Below are 20,045 nucleotides of genomic sequence, written 5' to 3'. Positions count from 1 at the left end.
AACCACATCTACTACTCTACCATCATCTATCCATCTAGTTACTTCCTCATAGAAGATTATGAGGTGGGTCAAAGATGACTTTCTCTTGGTAAAACCATGTTGACTGCTCTTGATGACCTCCTCACCCTTGATATGCCTAGAGATAGTGCCAAGAACAAGTTGTTCCATCACCTTTCCAGGGATGGAGGTGAGGCTGACTGGTCTAGAGTTACCCCAGTCCTCCTTCTTGTCCTTCTTGCAGACTGGAATGACATTTGCTTTCCTCCAGTCCTCAGGCATCTCTCCTGTTGCCCATGACTTACTGAAGATGATGGAGCGTGGCCTAGCAATGACCTCTGCCAGCTCCTTCAGCACCCATGGGTGTGTTCCATCTAGACCCATCGATTTATGGATGTCCAGATTACTCAACTGATCCCTAACCCAATCCTCATCTACCATGGCAAACTCCTCCTTTATCTTGACCTCTTCTGGGGCTCATGGGGAAATCCTGCAGGAGTAAAGACAGAGACAAAGAAGGCGTTCAGCACCTTTGCCTTCTTTATATCCTCTGTCTCCAGGGCACCCACCTCATTCAGCAGTGGGCCTATATTGCCTCTAGTGTTAGTTTTATCTGCAGTGTATTTGAAGAAGCCCTTTCTATTGTCCTTGACCTGATTTGTGAGATTTAAGAAGGCAATGTTGAAAAGCCATGATTGTTATTGTTCTGCCTGAGCTTGGAATGAGACTGTGGTCCCATGGAGAAGTTTTTTATGTGTAATAATGAAATTCAAACAGGATGTTAAAAGCGCACATAAACACAAAGGGCAAAACAGTGTTATTAGGCAGCCTAAGTTCACCAGGTTTCTATCTTTAGCCTTGTTGTTAGGCATCACAGACATAGTTATAATTTTGTCAGTATAGGAATACAAGTGGCAGGAAATAAGTATTTTGATCTCTGCCAGAGAATCAGCAAAGAAGCAAATTCTTTTACAGAATCTTACATTGTTATCAATAGGTACAATATTTTAGAGCCAACATTGTTACCTGCTTTGTAAATGAAAACTGTCATATGCGCTGTTACACACCATTGTGCATTTTGTCTTCTTAAAAGTTATTCATAAAGACAGTTTTAAAACTCAAATGTGTGACTTATGAAAACAAAATATAAAAGATAAGTAAACATTTTTTTCCTAACTGTTGTGTGAATGATTGATATTCTTATTATGAATTAGTGTAAAGTTAAGGCTTTGTCATTTGGTCTTGTCCTTGGTTTCCAAAATGCCCAACAGTATAGACTTGGTCTACTTAGAAACTCTAGCCACATCATTGGTGTTGCTTTTTCTTCTGGGAACTCTTTTTCGATGTGAATATTTTTGTCTGCTAAAAGGTCAAGATTGTGATGCAAAATAGCCGAAGTCACTACCAAAAAGGTACTTTTGGATTTCTTTTGAATACAGGCTTTTTCTCATGTAAAAATACACAACTGCCTCTTTGTGTTTGATTGTTTGAAAAAAATTGTTGTTATATTTTCTTAAAATTTAGAACAGTTTAGCACTTCAATATAATAATCTTCTTAGGGAGTTTCTCTTGATGACTGTTAGTATAGCAGTATGAACCTTGTGTCTCGGGGTTAAGCAGGGAATTTTTAACAGTATATTAAAGAATACTAGAATTTATAACTTTTTTAATAATGTAGCAACAGGGTGATTTTAGCCTAAGTAGAAGTTCAAGGATTTGTCTTGGTTTGTAGTTCTTTGGCAGGAAAAAGGAGCAATGAAGGAAGAAATGGTCAAAGCACTGATGGGATTAGAAAACTCTGTTGTATTGCTTTTTCCTAGTAAATATCTGACTGTTGTTTTCTCCAAAAATGGGGTGAACCATGCAGAAGTGGGGTTGGTAAATCTAGAGGCAAGAAGCCCTACTGACTAAATAGCAGAGCGGAGTATAGCAGGAAATAAAAAGTAATACTCCTTGTACTAAGGCCTTCTTGGAAAAAAATATTAAAAATTGGCTTTTCATATATGTGATATTCTGATTTCCTCCAGCAGCAGCCTATTTAATGAGAAAAGCATTTTTGTGCCAGCATATATTTGTACATTGCATGCTATTATAAATAGGTTTAGGTGATGTCGTTTCATATTTGGGCTGTAGCTAATGTGAATGTGAATATAGTTAATATTGTATTATCACAGACACTTCACATATGATTATACAAAAGAAATATATACCTTTAAGTCCAGTAGGGTGTTACTGACTCAACTGCCCTATTATCTTTCTAGGAAACAATGCCTCCACCGTCACACACTGCATTTTCTGGCCATCATCTACCATTTGTGGGTTTCACATATACAAGTAGCTGGTAAGTTAAAAATGTCTGTAGAATAGGTACATTATATCTTGTGTCTCTGAAACAACTGCAGACAGATACCAAAGAATGTGGTTTATTGAGGAAGTTACTAGACTGTAACTTAAAATGCTGTCTGTCCAAAAGAACTAATTCTCTGCAGATGAAATTGGTGTGAATTTAAAGATAAGCATCTGTTCTCAGAGTTTTGGTCCAAAAGGTTTTCAGACAATGTATAATATTAACTGCATATGCCAAAAGTTAAGAGCAGATTTGTGGACCCAGAGAGAACTTAGCTTATTAGATTTTAAAAACAGTTATATTTCTAGTCCTTTGAAACTCCTGTAAGTCTAAATGGAAATTGTACTTTTATTGATTTTTGGTATTACTGTGCTATTTGTCATGTTTGTCTACTGCTAAATTAAGCAGTCACAAGGAAGTCCTTGATCATATTTATTTGTTGATTTATGTTTTACAGTTTTTTAAAACAGCCTGTTTTTTTCCCCAGTGTGCTTTCAGACCGCAGCTGTCTAAGACTAACAGCTGGACCACACTCCATGGATCTTGATGCCAGCGTTCAAAGAACTTTAGAAGACAGTTTAGCAACAGAGGCTTATGAGAGGAGAATACGACGTCTAGAACAGGAAAAGCTTGAACTTAGTAGAAAACTGCAAGGTATATTAATTAAAAAAAAAATATTAATCAATCACTTTTTTTGACTTGGGTTAGCTTGCAGCTTTGTACGGTATGGTTTATAATTTGGAAAAAAAAATACACCTCTTGGAATGCTTTCTAGTAGAAGAGTATTCTCTTCATTATTTCCATTGACAAATTTAAACTTCTGTTATTCTTTATACTTGAAATATTCAGAGTATGCAACTTCTTATGGTAACTTTGTTTGCACTGTGCCTTGGTTACTGTGGCATAAAGATTTCATTCTTGAAACCTCTAAGAACTTAATTTGTCCAGCTGACAATTACTGAAAAATTGGCACTTAGTGGTTGGAAATTATAAATTGCAGAATCCTCAGTGGAATATCTTTTTTCAGGTCTTAATTTATCACTAGTATGTTCTTTACCTCCTCAGATGTCAGGAGTGTAGTTTGTCCCTCTCTCTTCCAACTTTTTCTAGAGTCCACCCAAACAGTCCAGGCTCTGCAGTATTCAACAATGGATGGCCCAATAACAGCAAGCAAAGATTTAGAAATCAAAAGTTTAAAAGAAGAAATTGAAACATTGAAGAAACAGGTAACAGGTATGTTCTAATAATAATGTAAACACTGTAACAGGAAACAATATTTTTACAAGATTTTTTCTCCTAAGGCAATGCTACTTATGCTATTTAAGAGTCGTGCAGTCTATTTTTACTTCTCATTTACTTCTAAAGGAAGGTGTTGTTTCTTGCTTACTTGAGTAAACACGAGGGTGAAGACTTTAGCCTAGCAATGTTAATGCTTTTAAAAATATTTGATGGAAGAATGGCTTGTTACGATTTAATAATTGATATTTTTTGTTATCTCATTTTCTATTGAATTTTCCTTAGAAGGGTATTTTTATTGTATTCTCTTTGAAACCACAGAAGTTTATAGTGTGCTGTTGCTTAGTTCATTGTAACTGGATGTGGAGTAAAAGCTAGTGCAAGCTGGACATGGTTTTCAGGGTATTTTCTTGGAAGAGAACCTTTCTAAAACTCTAGGTTATCTGAGAGGTGGGCTGTGTGCATGAAGCGACATTGATACTGAGTTTTTCAAGTGATAGGAAGAAGTGAAATGTGTTTTCCATGCAAGAGGACACTATGTATGCTGCAATTTCATGAGCAGCAGAACTGACCAAAAAAACTTCTGCTACCATAATGGTTCCTGCTCACAGCTGTGTGGCCTCTCCTCTCTCTGTACATGCCCTGGACTCTCTCTTGACATTAAACTCCCTTGACACTGAATTAAACAAGGAAAAAACTATTTAGATAGAGAGAATTTTATCCACATAGGATCTGATAAGACAGCACAAAGTAGGCAATAGAAGCATATGAGGAAAGGGACAGGAAAGGCAGAAGAACCACCTCTCAGTTCTGCTGTCATGAGCACAGCTATCCTTTCTTACAAAATGAAACATTTCATTCCTTTACATTTAATTCCTTTGCTTCTGAGAGTTCATGAAGATTTTATGATAAATAAAAATTTAGCTATCAAGTATCTCAGTACTTTACATTTTAATAGTGTGCTTAAAATCTGTTCAGATTAAGAGCTGAATTTCTTTAATGTCATACTGCCTTTCTTTAGAACTCCCAAACAATTAAAAAAGCAAAGATCTGTTTAACCTAGCATCCTGTGTCGTTATAGAGGCTACTGGAGACATTTAGGGAAAAATTCAGAGAAATCTGATATATCCCTTTCCATCTTTTTCCAGCCTTAGTCTCCTAGATTCTGCCAATTCATGCCTCATTGCAACACCACATTGATAATAGCTGTGAGTGAATCAATTTCCTGTCTGTTTAGCTAGGATATTTTTAAGCCTATTTTAAAAGCTAGGTACTAATACTACTAATTCAGTAGTCTTGATCTGGTGCTCTAAATTAAGTTAAATGGATTTTTCTGATGTAGCATAGGACTTCTGCTTGCCTGATCCATAATCATAGAATCATAGAATCCTAGGGGTTGGAAGGGACCTTGAAAGATTATCTAGTCCAAACCCCCTTGGCAGAGCAGGGTCACCTAGAGTACATCACACAGAAACACATCCAGGTGGGTTTTGAATGTCTCCAGTGGAGGAGACTCCACAACCTCCCTGGGCAGCTTGTTCCAGTGCTCTGTCACTCTCACAGTAAAAAATTTTTTTCGGATATTCCCCTTGAACCTCCTATGCTCCAATTTACACCCATTACCCCTTGTCCTATCATGGGTCATCACTGAGAAAAGCCTAACTCCATCTCCCTGACACTCACCCCTTACATATTTGTAAACATTGATGAGGTCACCCCTCAGTCTCCTTTTCTCCAAGCTAAAGAGACCCAGCTCCCTCAGCCTTTCCTCATCAGGGAGATGTTCCACTCCCTTAATCATCTTTGTAGCTCTGCACTGGACTCTCTCAAGCAGTTCCCTGTCCTTCTTGAACTGAGGGGCCCAGAACTGGACACAATACTCCAGATGCAGCCTCACCAAGGCAGAATAAAGGGGGAGGAGAACTCTCCTGACCTACTAACCACCCCCTTTCTAATGCACCCCAGGATGCCATTGGCCTTCTTGGCCACAAGGGCACATTGCTGGCTCATGGCCATCCTCCTGTCTACCAGGACCCCCAGGTCTCTTTCACCTACACTACTCTCCAGCAGTTCAGCCCCCAACCTGTACTGGGACATGGTGTTGTTCTTCCCCAAATGTAAAACTCTGCACTTCCCCTTGTTGAATTTCATCATGTTTCTCCCCGCCCAACTCTCCAACCTATCTAAGTCTCTCTGAATGGCAGCACAGCCTTCTGGTGTGTCAGCCACTCCTCCCAGCTTAGTGTCATCAGCAAACTTGCTGAGGGTACATTCTATACCCTCATCCAGGTCGTTGATGAAGATGTTGAACAACACCGGTCCCAGCACCGACCCTTGTGGGACTCCACTAGTAACACACCTCCAACCAGATTCTACCCCATTGACTACAACTCTCTGACTCCTTCCTTTCAACCAGTTCCTAATCCACCTCACTTCCTGGTCACCAAACCCATACCTGATCAACTTATCCACAAGGATGCTGTGGGAGACGGTGTCAAATGCTTTACTGAAATCAAGATAAACCACATCTACCGCTCTACCATCATCTATCCACCTAGTAATTTCCTCATAGAAGGCTATGAGGTTAGTCAAACATGATTTACCCTTGATAAAACCATGTTGACTGCTCTTGATGACCCCCATGTCCTTGATGTGCCTGGAGATAGTCACAAGAACAAGTTGTTCCATCACCTTTCCAGGGATGGAGGTGAGGCTGACCGGTCTATAGTTACCCGGGTCCTCCTTCTTGCCCTTCTTGTAGACTGGAGTGACATTTGCTATCCTCCAGTCCTCAGGCACCTCACCTGTTGCCCATGATTTACTGAAGATGATGGAGAGTGGCCTAGCAATGACCTCCGCCAGCTCCCTCAGCACCCTTGGGTGCATTCCATCTGGACCCATTGATTTATGGATGTCCAGATTACTCAACTGATCCCTAACCCAATCCTCATCTACCATGTCAAACTCTTCCTCTATCTTGACTTCTTCTGGGGCTATATGAATCTGGGGCTCATAGGGAGACCCTGCAGGAGTGAAGACAGAGGCAAAGAAGGCATTCAGCACCTCTGCCTTCTTTATATCCTCTGTCACCAGGGCTCCCACCTCATTCCTCAATGGGCCAATATTGCCTCTATTGCTAGTTTTGCTAGCTATGTACTTGAAAAAGCCCTTTCTATTATCCTTAACCTGACTTGCAAGGTTAAGTTCCAAGGAGGCCTTAGCTTTCCTAATTGCCTCCCTACATCCTCTGACAACAGTCCTATATTCCTCCCAAGTGACCAGCCCCTCCTTCCATGATCTATAGATTTTCCTTTTCCACTTAAGTTTGCCCAGTAGTTCCTTCTTTAACCATGCAGGTCTCCTAGCACCCTTACTAGATTTCCTAACCATTGGGACACTCTGATCCTGTGCTTGCAAGAAGTGGTCCTTGAATGTTGACCAGCTATCTTGAGCTCCTTTATTTTCTAGCACCCTGTCCCATGGGATTTCCCTTAATAGATGATTGAGGAGACCAAAGTTTGCCCTGTGGAAGTCCAGGGTTCTGGTCCTGCTGGGTATTTTGTTCCTTCCACACAGGATATGTACTCATATAAAATCTGTTTTGTTGTGATTACATCAGCTCAGTTAAGATTTTATTAGCATTTAAATTCTATCACCATGCCTTACAAATTAGGTAGTTAATATTGTACAAACAAGGCAAACAAATAATTATCTTACTGTATTGCTTAATAATCTACCTGGTCTTCTGACATTTTTCAAAAAGAATTTTCAGCTTCAGTACAATACATTTTTTTTCTACTATGTTCTTGTTTGTTACACAGTTGTCAGGCTTTTCACTCTCAGTCTATCCTTCTTTCTCTCTTTCTTTACCTTTCTTCTTTTAGATTCTGTAGTATTGCTACATTAAAAGAGAAAGCAAGGAGACTTGCTATTAAGGGGAAGAAATTCAAAGTAGAGTGAAAAGTCATAGCAGTACTGTGAATAATTAGAATGCAATGATTCTTTGAAATATAAATATGTGTAATTTTGTAGGAGTGTAAAATGGTTTGGTTTTTTTGTCCCTTGTTTTTTCTTTCTGGGTTTCAGTGTTTAGGAGTAAGGTAGGACAGGTAACAGCTTGGCTACATTCCAGTCATGTGAGCTGTCCCACCATGTCTCTGTTATTGCTACCAGATCATAACTCTTAGCCTGCACACTGACCTCTAACTCTTCCTGCTTATTCCCCATGCTGCATGCATTAGCATACAGGCATTTCAGGAAGCAAACAGAGCAGACTGGTGGGACTAAATCCTCCTTAGACGACCTGACTTTTGGCCATGGTATGCTCCTCTTGTTGTTCCTCTTGGGCTTGTCCCTAACAGAGCCAGTTTTCTCCCCTCCCCCCTTCACATCTAGTTTAAAGCTCTCTCGATGAGCCCTGCTAAGTCCTGCCCCAAAAGCCTCTTCCCCCTCTGGGACAGGTGCATCCCACCTGCCACCATCAGGCCAGATGTCTCATATATCAGCCCATGATCAAAAAAACCAAAACCCTGTCTTTGGCACCAGTCTCTTAGCCATTCGTTGACCTGTAAACTCTTCCTATTTACCTCCCCACCCATTCTTGCAGGAGGAATGGAGGCAAACACTACTTGTGCTCCAGACCCCCTAACTAGCCGTCCCAGGGCTCTGAAGTCACTCTTCATTGCCCTTACATTTCTTGTAATAATTTTTTCACTGCCAACCTGAAAAATCAGCAGCGGGTAGTAATCAGAGGACTCTACAAGATTAGGGAGTTTCCTTTTAACATCTCTAATCAGAGCCCCAGGGAGGCAACAGACCTCCCTGTGTGATGGGTCCAGTCGACAGAATGGTTTATTCGAAATAGGATCTTAAGAACAGAGACATCTTCAAAGAGGAAGACAGGAGGTATAGCAATATGGTTTTTTATTTAGGAAAATTTACAAACAAACAGGAAAAAAAACACAAACAAAAAAAACACCAAACAAACAAACAAAAAAAAAACCAAACAAACAAAATACCAAAGTGGGTGTCACCCTTATGGGCATGTATCTCTCCCTTACAGCTGAAAGAAGTTGGCTCCATTGGGTGGTACTTCCTGGCTTACTACCAATTGCTCTATCAATGCCAACATCTCTGACCAGGGATTCCAACTGCTTGGCTTTTCTTTGTCCATGTCATAGGTATCAGCCCCACTATAAAAGCATCAGTGCAGCCAACAAAGAAGCAGTTCACACTTTCATTGCAGGTAAAGTCCCTTCTGATGAGGTGCGGTTCCTTTAGAGAGAAAGGTTGGACAAGATCGTTGTCACCTGCTTGAGAGTGGCCTGCTTTTTTATGTACTTTAGAAGAGCCTGCTCCTTTATCTCTTTGAGAAGAATCTTCTCCATCACTCTTCCTAGTCTCCTTTGATTAGTTCTTTTAACATTGCTTTTAAAACGGGATCTTCTACTGTTCAATGTTTCTTTGATTTGCTCTTGTAAGTTTTGCTCGTTTGGGCTGAGTGGGGGTGGCCTTGGTCTTTGGAGAAGTAGCAGTAGTGGCAACAGCCTTGCCTGTGGAGGAGGGCCAGTGAGTGGAAAACACCTTTTTTTATGCATCCACAATACATTATAAGCATTCAGCAGAAGCATCCCTACTGAAACAATGCTATTTAGATCAGGAGCTGGGAGATTCAGACTGAGAGAACATAGAGAGATAAAACTGCTACTGCCATTACCAACATTGACCACGTGGAATCACATGCGAATTTGTACTGTACACATACAGTGTCACCATACAGATCAGTATCAAAACACCTATGATCACTAGAAAGGTTATTGCACGGTTGATTATGGCTATAGTCCTGTCACTAAACCATAAAACAATAACAAGACCAGCTACACAGAGCAAAATTAGCCTGGCTGCACACAGTATGTATGACTGCATGTTGGGAAAAAGGCCCATCAGAAACATTGTAGAAAGTGTCAGTTCTGTTTCCAACCCATCAACATATTCAGCAGAAGCGTTGCCCTTAGCTATCTGAGGGATTCCTTCCATCAGAGATGGAATTTTAAACATTAACCACTTAGTGAGAAGTTACAGCCTGGGCTTAAGATACAGTGTCACTTTTGGGCACCATTAAATTATTGTCACGGTTTGACTCAGGATCTGCAATCAAACCAGTGACAACAATGCTTTCGATCCCCTCCCCCTCTCACCCTGGTAGGGAAGGAGAGAGATTAAAGAGTGAGAGACTTCTAGGTTGAAAACACCTTTAATTAAAAACTAATGACAAGAGAAAATATGTACAATTATATACAGGTATGTTCAGGAATGTACAAAACCCCTATTGCCTCCCCCCACCCCCAGCAACTCCTGTGGCATCTCCTGAGCTGTGAGCAGTCCTGAAATGTCCGGGAGCTGCTGGAGAGAGCGACAGAGCAGCCAGGAGCTGAGGGGAGAGTTGTGAGGGTCAGGAACGCACAGGCCTGGAGATCAAGAGTCCTCCCTGGATGCCGACCATGGACGAAACAGAAGGGAAGAAGAAGCAGGAAGGGGCTTGACTTCCATGATCCCTGACCTTACACTGATCTTACATAGATACATAGAATGGAATACTTCAATCAATTTTGCTGTCCATCAAGTCCACTCCTCCCTATGGGGGAGTTTGCTTCTCTAGCATCTGAGGCTTTAGAGCAAAGTGCTCTTGATGGCTCAGCAGTAACATAAACATTTCAGCGTTATCAGTTCACTAGTTGGAAAACTTGCTACTAGTTAAAAGAGAGTTCTCTAAAGGAAAAGAAATCAGTTAAAGGAAAATGTGCTTTATTCTGGCTTAAACCAGGATAGAGAGAACAAGGTGAGAGACTTTCTGGTTTGAAAACCAAACTAGACAGCTCTAATGAAATACTAATTATAAAAGATACATACAAATATATACAAGTAGGTGCAGGAATGTGCAACAACCCTATTGCCTCCCCTCACCAACTCCCACGGCGGCATCTCCTGAGCTATGAGCAGTCCCAAAAGGTCCCAGAGCTGCTGGAGACAGCAGCAGAGCAGACAGGAGCTGAGGGGAGAGTTGTGAGGGTCGGGAGTGCACAGGCCTGGGGATGAATAGATGAAGTCCTCCCTGAACATCAGCCATGAATGGAAGAGAAGGGAAGAAGAAAGGCTTGACTTTCATGATCCCTGACTTTATACTAAGGTCTACATAGATATATGGAATGGAATGCTTTGGTTCACCAATTTTGCTGTCTGTCTAGTCCCCTCCTTCCTAGGAGGGTTGCAGATATGAGTCTTCTGCTTCAGAAATGTCCAAAGTAGGAAATACAGCAAGTAGAGCAAAGTGTCCTTGGTCTCTCCATGCTAACTAGAAACATCCAAGCGTTATTGGTCCACTAGCTGGAAAACTTTTGTGCTGCTTAATAGAGAGTTCACTGAAGAAAAAAAAATATTAAAAAGAAAATTGTCTTCATCCTGGCTCAAACTGGGACAAACATTTACAAAAACAGATTTTGAATGGGACCAGCCCTTCACAGAGGAAGATCAAAATCAGCTTCAAATTGCTATTTGTTTCTGACTGTTGAGCTGCAAATTTTATTTCAATGCTGAAGGTATTACTCCTCCTTTGGTAATAAAAATTAAAAAAAATTATAATAAAATAAAATGCGGGTGTGGAAACATTCCCCAACATAACTGATATCCCTTTCAAATTTAAAAAAGTCAGTGCCTGGTGAAGCCAGTTAATATAGAGAAGGTTATCCCTTAAGTATTCAGCTTTTCTGTTTTGGGTTGGAAGTGAATAATGTGATCACATGAGGAAGTTGCAGGGTTCTCTAATCCATCCCCAATCACCACACAACTTTCCCAGTATATACTTAAATGCCTTGTCTGGTCCAGACAATACAGCAATTAGTTAAAATGCACTTGAGTTGTTACTGATACAAGCTAATTTGATAAAACTGGGAAAAAAGAATGTTGTATTTTTCTTGATTTTATGGAGGTTTTTAGTGTGATTTTAGAACTAAATTAAGAACAGAATGCAGACATAAACCGAGTGATGGTCGCATCTGAATGCTTCCACATTTAGGGGAGGTAGTTCTAAGTTTTCCTGATGGCCTTTAAAATATGTGTATATCCTAATCTAGATGTGATGAACTGTAAGAAGGTTCAGTTCAGGTGCAGACCTGAGCTTCAAGCTTTAGGCTCATTTCTTGGGCAATTAAATATACTGCAATAACATCTTATAGTGAGTGTTTTTCATATATTTGCTAAATTCTTAGCAACAGTTAGGCTCATTACCATTCACTGCACATATGTCACAACTAGCCTTCGGTTATATTCTTTAACCTGCTTTACTGCCTGTTCTGGAGCTGTAAGAGTAAACACCTGCTTAAAAAGGTAATAAAAATTAACATGAAATTGTGTTAAATTGAGAAAAATACATTTATCTTGTCTGTGTAGTTTTCCAGGAATTAACAAGCTAGCATACACTTTCAATTTTTTAGGTCAAAGTTATAATTTGTGTTTCCTAAGTTACATATGATTAAGTTTTGAGGAATTTTTCATATTGCCAAATATGTAAAGGGCAGAGATGGAAGAAGAAACAGAGCCATGATACAAAGTACTTCATGCATGGAAAGGAGATTTGTCTTGGCTCAGAAGAGCAATATATAAACTTTTTTTTTGCTGGTAACTTCAGAGTAGACTTCATAAGAGAACAGTTAGTAATTTCTAGCTTTGAGCTACATTTCTTATTTAAATGCATTCTTCTAAATCTTTAAACAAATTTTTAAACTTAAAACAATAGTGAATATTTGTGTTTGTATAAGTTAATGATATTAATTTGCTTATAAAATTATTGTGTTTCAGAAATTACAGCTCTTAGAAATATATGTGGGTTTATATTTTATTTATCCAAGAGCTAGTATCTTAGGGTTGCATTTATGAAACTGTAGTAAAAGGCTCTTACTAAGAGTATAGATGGGTTCCTGTTCTGTGGGTAAATACATGTGGTCTGAAGACATGCCACAACTGAAATAAAGTCAAATTGTCCAATGATTTCATAGCACTTGGAATTAACTTACCTTCATATATACATTCATGTAAATTCTTGCTTTTAAGTGAAAGACTAGGAGGGGAAACAAACACCCTCTAGCCAGAAATTTTCACTTGTCATCTTTTATGGCTTTCAGTTTTTGTTGTAGCATTTGAGCATATTTGTATGATATTTAGCTGCGGTGTAGAAATGTACTGTCATTTAGTAACTGACAGTTGGTAAGAAACTGGCTGTAAAAGTTTTCCTATATTTATAGTAGTAATAAAGCAGATCACATAAACACAAGTGGTTTCCACAGTAGAAATTACTAAAATAATCTGAAGTTAATTTTAAGTGTATCAACAAGAGAACACTTGCCAGCTCTAGAGTGACCTGTTATTGTTTCTTTCTTGATGAATTTGGCAGAGAAGGGAGACTGTTTATAATTACAGTGCAATAAAAGATACATGATATATTACATCACTGTGCATAAAAGTGAAATGTAGAGATCTTGTTAATGCATACTTTACAGTATTATATATAGTGCGTATTATTATAATGTAAAAAAATACGTTGCTATAGTTTCCTATGTTGTTTTTTAGGAAGCTGTGACCTTTTATTCTGTTTTGTTAAAAGCAGGCAGTGGCATTTGAAACATTCCCTACTCTCTATTCTAAACCAAATAAGAATTTCATTGTTTTGTGATTAAATGGAAACCAGAACAGATACTGAAAGGGACTTCAAGCAGCTAGACTTTGCTATGCTAGAATATTTTTTTTTTCTGTAATATATTTAAAAATCTGCCACATTTTCTAGATTCTGGTCAGCTAGAACAGCAACTTGAGGAGGTCAGCACTGCAAGGCGAGAATTGGATGATGCTTCCAGACAAATAAAGGCTTTTGAGAAACAGGTCAGAATGCTGAAGCAAGAGAGGGAAGATCTTAATAAGGTAAAAAAGCATGCTGTCCGTAACTCTTCTAAGCCCCAAATACTATGTTATTTTTGTTCATTTTGCTTGAAATAACTTTCAAGTGTAGAATCAATGAGCAGACAACAAATGTGTAGCATGACCTACTTTGCTTTCTGCTTCTTTTTTTAAGACAAGGGCATTATTTATTCCATGTATATGTGGCTGCTGGGTGGTTCTAGGTGACTGCTTTCCAAATAGTGAACAACTCCATGATCCAAATTGCAAATGTTTTATAGCTTCAGACTGAGGCGATCATGGTAGTGGTTAGAAGACTGAGTAGAAAAGAGCTATACCAGAGAACTAATTTAATCTGAAAAATGGATGATACTGTAGGAGGTGAAAAATGTCAAAAATATGGTATTAAGGCTGTGTCACAGAAGTGTTTCCAGAAGAGATATGTAAAAAAATGCCCAAATATGACGATTTAGAAGTAATTTGAAATAGCTACTGATAAAGAATACTGGGTTTTCTTTCATCTTCTTTATTCCCCTGATTTCTTGTTATTTTATTTGTAACATACTGTCTTCTGTGGCTCTTTTTTGTATTCATGGGTAAGTCACCTGGTAATCAGGTGTCAAATACACTAGCCTGTTTCTCATCATTATTATATTGGCCCAGTGTTTTAGAGTCCACATGCAATGTTGTTGTGACTGCTGTATTTAACACTGTTTCTTCTCACCCTTAAGGTTCTTAAAACCTTGAAAGCTGCCAGTTTGTCCAAGAAAGACCTTCTCTCTTCTAAAACAACTTGTAGTGATTAGGACCCCTTTTTTAATCACCTTAGAAAATGCTTTTAAATTTGTGTAGATGTCAACAGTGCCAAATATTAATTTTTCCTGCTGCTCTTCTTTTCATCCTCAGTCTCGCTTTTCCTTGTCCTCTTCTGCTCTTGTTTGGCTGAACATCATTAAACCATTTAAACTGTTGTGGTCCACCATTTGTAGCGTAGTAGCACAGATCTAGGACACAGCAAACTTTGTGAAGGTATTGTGCTGTAGAGTTACCACAGCACTAGCAGTGTTGTTTCAAGAGGTTTCTTTTAAATGAATGATTATAATCTATTGCTGTTAATCACTGCAGTGTTTATTGCCTAAGGCGTTCTGTAGTAATTTATTTTATTGTATAGTGTGGGGAAATCATACTTGCCATTGCATGTCAGCTTCCAAAAGTTTCTAAAGTAGAAGTTTTAATAGAGCAGCGTCTTCCATTCAATCAATGTAAAAACTTATTTGAATCATTGAGCAGCTAAGTACTATTATTTTTATTAATTTAAGTAGTCCTTGAAAAACTATGCTGCTGACATTCTTTAATTAAGAAAGCAAAGTATTTTTATAGTTTAATGCAAATGCTTGAAAGCCTTTGTGTTTACCCTAAATAACAATATATAATAATATATAATAATATATTATACTTATTATATTATATATTATAATATTATAATTATATAATTATATAATAATGTATAATGTATATTTTATATATAATAACTTGCTTTACATTTATGCAGTTTTACTAATTTTGCTAGTGTAAAACTGGCCTCTTTTATTTACAGAGCCATACAATCTGTATTGTAGAAGCTTTCATGAAAAGAAATTAATATGTAGTTTTCATTCACTCTGGATAAGTCGTTAGATGCACACCTAAAGACAAAAGTTGGCCTTGCAGCTTTCTAGGTTTATTACCTAATTCTTTTTTTAAACTGTAGGAACTGGCAGAGTCTAGTGACAGGTTAAAATCCCAAGCCAAAGAGCTGAAAGATGCACACAGCCAGCGGAAATTGGCAATGCAGGAGTTCTCAGAGATGAATGAGCGGCTGACAGACTTGCACTCTCAAAAACAAAAGCTTGCCCGCCAGCTCCGAGATAAGGAGGAAGAAATGGAAGTGGTGATGCAAAAAGCAGAAAGTTTAAGGCAAGAGTTACGCAGAACAGAGAGACTTAAAAAAGAAGTAAGTGGTGAGAAGATTGTTTATAATCTATGAAACAGCAGTTTTGTAGAAGGTGTTTTGACGAAGTAATTCTTTCATGTTATCTATAAATTTTTAACTCTTCAATTGTTTCAAACTAACTATTTTGTTTTCTAAAAATCTGAAGCATCCAGTTAAGTGCTGAAGATGTATCTTTTATTTTGAAAGTTGTCAAAAGATTTTGAAAAAAAGATCTGAGAATTCTACCCATTAAAAACGTATTCACTTTTGTAGCTGGAAGTCCAAGCTGAGGCCGCAGCTGCTGAGGCATCCAAAGATAGGAAATTACGAGAGAGAAGTGAACAATACTCTAAACAGTTGGAAAGTGAAGTGGAAGGACTAAAGGTTAGTCTATTTTGATATTAACACCTTCATATTTATTAGTCAATTAGGACTGGAATCTGTTTGATTGTTTTCAGATTTTTGTGACTTCAGTTGATTCTGAATACTAATGTAAACATGCATCACATTATTGTCCAGAAAAGTTTTTGCCCAAGGTACTTTTCAGGTCAGTGTGTTCACTGATTACTGAAGTATTTCTTAATAATTTCTTACCAAATTGCTTCCATTATAACTTTATGTGTTAAAAGCTTTTTTTTTTTTTTTTTTTTCGGGTAGGAGGGTTGAGTAATTGAAGATAAACCTGCAGCCAATGCAGGTTTCTGTAGAAGTGTTTTGTGTACTGTGTTGTTCCTCAGCATGTAAGTCAAAAGCAGGGTGATTTCCTCCACAACAAATGTCAACTGATACACCTGTAAAGGAAAAGTAACAGTGTATTCTACCTCTCAGCCAGAAGTTGAGACATTTTTGCACAAGAACAACATTGAGCATGAAGACTTTCTTAATATTTATGAGACTGATCTCACATGTATGTGTTTTTAGGAGCAGAACCAAGTAAGCCAAGAATGTTAAGTGTTTTTTTTTACTCTATGATTTGGGATTTTATACAGTAAGTATAAAATCAACATAAGTGTCAACTTTTGTAACTTGATTTCAAACAAATTTAGACTAAATTTTGCATGTTAAATATTTAGGTAGCATAATGAAACTGAAATTCTCAACTCTTTTCTTTCCACCTGAGAAACAGCAAATTATTACATGGAGAGGAATAACACTGTAATCCACATGAGTTGTAATTAATAGGATTTTAATAACAAAGATTGTCTTGCATACTGTGTTGCATTTGGCATATATTTATACAATAAAACTTGGTGCTAGTAGTGTCAAAATCCTAACTAAGATTCTTCATATTCTTAACCAAGATAAATTATTATTACCATCTGCAAAAGGCAAGATGCAAGCCTTGAAGCAATACAAAATAGCACTTGTAATGAAAGACTAATCTCATTAAAGACAAGCCTGAAGTCTTCTGACATTTTCAATGTTATGTTCATTTCGGATTATATTACTTAAATAGTAAATTTTCCCTTGCCACCTGCTCTATTATTGCAGTATTTGATGGTTTTTCTTCTTTTTCTTCAAGTGCAAAACTTGATGTCTGTTATTGTTGCAATTATAGTATACGTAGCAGATTATATACATGTCAACACATACAGTAATATTTACAACAGTGCAGTCAGATTGTGCTATTCAGCTTCACAACTGCCTCATGAATGAACTGCTGTGTGGTGATTTTTTTGGGGTTTCTGTGTGCGTCTCTGTGCATGAGAGGGAGAGAGAGAGGAAGACTTCCAAGGCAGAGCTATGGCATCTATCTGTGTGCCATGGGATGCATTATTTCTCTCTTGCACTGTTTGTCCTGTTGAAAATGGCATGTAGGAAAACATCTATGTGGAATTTGTACTTACATCAATTCAAAATATTCTCTGTTTAGTATATTACTCTAGTTCTGTAAGCCACTGTACAATACCATCCAGCTCTCTCTTGTACTGCACCATCTGTGTTATGGTCTTAATAGTAACTTTTCGTTGTGGGGAAAAAAATGTGAAATACCTTTAAAACATTTTGCATTTCTGATAGATGGTGTTGCAAAGCCTAAACTTTTTGTGTCAAATACGTCTAGGCAATTCAGCATGTTTGGCAGTAACAAGTTCAGTAGTTAACTGTTTGTGCATGAAATAAAATTCTTACACTTAAATTATTTTGTTTTTCTTTTTTTTAACATCTTTCTTTCTCCTAACTATCTCCTGTTAGGATGGCATCTTCTTTCTCCAGTTTGCCATTCTGCATCCTAAGGGTGGAAAAAGCAATGGTTGTTTTGATGTGTTAGAGAAAATGCTGTATTAGCACGTCTGGCTCAAACATTTAAAGGATTTTGCAGGGTTATGCTGATACTAACAAGAGCCAGCTTTCTCATAGATTTTGTCATAGTAGAAATTCAGCTGAATGTTTTACAATGACATTGAGCTCCTGAAGTCTATTCATACATCAGCAAAGGAAAATTACCCAAAGCCATGTTTAATTAAGGATGACTGAGAGAATTTCAGTATCTCATGGTAAAAATGGGGGTATAATTAAAAAATGTCTTTGATCCTCCTAAAGGTGTTAGACAGTCACCATACGGAAGTAGGTGTTACGGTTACCTGCACATTCTTAAAACATCATGTTTTTATTAAGCCATGTCCTTTCCTTAGACTACCTTTAATTACTTATTTTTAAAAATATAAGTCCCAACTAAATTATACATGTTTACCTCAAAATGTATTTCCCCTTTGGGATTTCAGTGCATGTCGTTCCACTATCTCATTTTGAACCTGACCTTGCTCCTCTGCTATGTTACTGCAGGACATTGAGTTTAGTGAGTGCAGCATTTGGAGCAAATGTGTATGTATCCTGAAGCAATGTGTAAAGACCATTGAAATGCCAGAAGACCTCACTAAGCTATGCAGCTGCAAAACGTGAAGTAATGGCTCGTATTGTTTAAAGCTTGTTTTTCCTATTGATCCACTATGATGTAAATGGTCCGTTTGAGTTAAATAGATCAGGTTTCCCTCCAGGAAGCAGTCCATACAGTGTTTTTGTAGCTAGATTTTAGCCTTCAGTTCAGCCTCTGCTTGTCTTAGTATAGCTTTTCCACAAACTATTTGTGCTTTAAAATGTATTGAGTATATTGTAGTCCTTATTCTCCATTCCTTGAACTTGTTGCTGTCAACTGTGTGAGTGGGAGTATGAAAAACTTCTAATTTTGCAGTCAGTTTCTGACTGCATGTAAGGGGAGTCAGAATGTGGCCGGAGATGTTTAAAGTGATGATGATGTTTTCAATAGCTTGAAAACTGTTACTGCATTTAAATCACAAAATGGTAAAGAGTACAGTTCAGATGAATACTCTAAACACATTTTCAAATAAAATTAGATAGATGTCACAGAATCACAGGATGTTAGGGGTTGGAAGGGACCTCCAAAGAGCAGGAACAAAAAGTAGGGCAAATCACTCAGAAAGGCCTTGAAAGGTCTTGAAAGTCTTCAGAGAAGGAGAATCCACAAGCTCTCTGGGGACCTATTCCAGTGCTCAATAACCCTCACAGTAAAGTTCTTTCTCTTGTTGAGGTGGAACTTCTGTGCTCTAGTTTAAATCCACTGCCCCTCATCCCATCACAGGGCACAAGAGAAAAGAGGTTGTCCCTGCGTTCTTGACACCCAGCCCTGTTGTATTTATAGATACTAATTAGATTCCCCGTCAGTCTTCTTCTGTCTAGACTGAAAAGCCCCAGATATCTTAGCCTTTCCTCGTAAGGCAGATGTTCCAGTCCCTTAATCATCCCTTAATCATCCTTGTAGTCCTCCATTGGACTCTCTCCAGTAGGTCCCTGTCGCTCTTGAACTGGAGAGCCCAGAACTGGACATAATACTCCAAGTGAGGTCTCACCAGGGCCGAGTAGAGGGGGTGGAGAGACCTCCCTTGATCTGCTGGAGACACTTCTCTTAATATACCCCAAGATATCATTTGCCTTCCTAGCAACAGCAGCACATTGTTGTCCCTTCGATAACTTGTTGTCTGCCAGGACTCCAAGGTCCTTTTCCACAGAGCTGCTGTCTAGCAGCTCACCTCCTAACCTGTACTGGTACATTTTCTTGTTCCTTCCCAGGTGCAGGCCTCTGCACTTGCTCTTGTTTAATCCCATTAGGTTCCTCTTTGCCCAGCCCTCCAGCCTGTCCAAATCTTGCAGAATGGCCGCACAGCCTTCAGGTGGATCAGCCAATCCTTCCAGCTTCATGTCATCAGCAAACTTGCTGAGAAGACACTTTGTCCTGTCATTAAGGTCGTTGATAAAGATGTTGAACAGGACTGGACCCAGCACTGATCTCTGTGGGAGTCCACTGGTTACAGGTCTCCAGTTGGACTATGCACCATTGATCACCACTCTTTGAGCTCTATTTTGTAGCCAGTTCTTAATCCACCTCACTGTCCATTCTTTTATCCCACACTTCCTGAGCTTGCCCATGAGGATGTTATGGGAGACAGTGTCAAAAGCCTTGCTAAGGTCAAGGTAGACTACATCCACTGGTCTCCCTGCCTCTATCCGTCCAGTCACAACATTGTAAAAGGC

General features: G+C 38.5%; 1 protein-coding gene across 4 annotated transcripts in view; it reads left to right on the top strand.

Moving 5' to 3' along the window:
- CDC42BPA (CDC42 binding protein kinase alpha (DMPK-like)) overlaps positions 1-20,045 on the top strand; it is a 199,915-nt gene that overhangs the window by 114,079 nt on the left and 65,791 nt on the right. For all 4 annotated transcript variants that reach the window (XM_009994784.1, XM_009994783.1, XM_009994785.1 and 1 more), the window contains exons 9-14: positions 2,259-2,338; positions 2,832-2,998; positions 3,455-3,577; positions 13,416-13,549; positions 15,276-15,518; positions 15,771-15,881. In XM_009994784.1, the coding sequence (XP_009993086.1) occupies positions 2,259-2,338; positions 2,832-2,998; positions 3,455-3,577; positions 13,416-13,549; positions 15,276-15,518; positions 15,771-15,881 (858 nt within the window). The remainder of the gene's footprint in view (positions 1-2,258; positions 2,339-2,831; positions 2,999-3,454; positions 3,578-13,415; positions 13,550-15,275; positions 15,519-15,770; positions 15,882-20,045) is intronic.

The sequence above is a fragment of the Chaetura pelagica genome, unplaced genomic scaffold (assembly GCF_000747805.2).
Source record: "Chaetura pelagica isolate M959 unplaced genomic scaffold, ChaPel_1.0 scaffold2, whole genome shotgun sequence".
Classification (NCBI taxonomy): domain Eukaryota; kingdom Metazoa; phylum Chordata; class Aves; order Apodiformes; family Apodidae; genus Chaetura; species Chaetura pelagica.
This window is presented reverse-complemented; position numbering and strand designations above follow the sequence as displayed.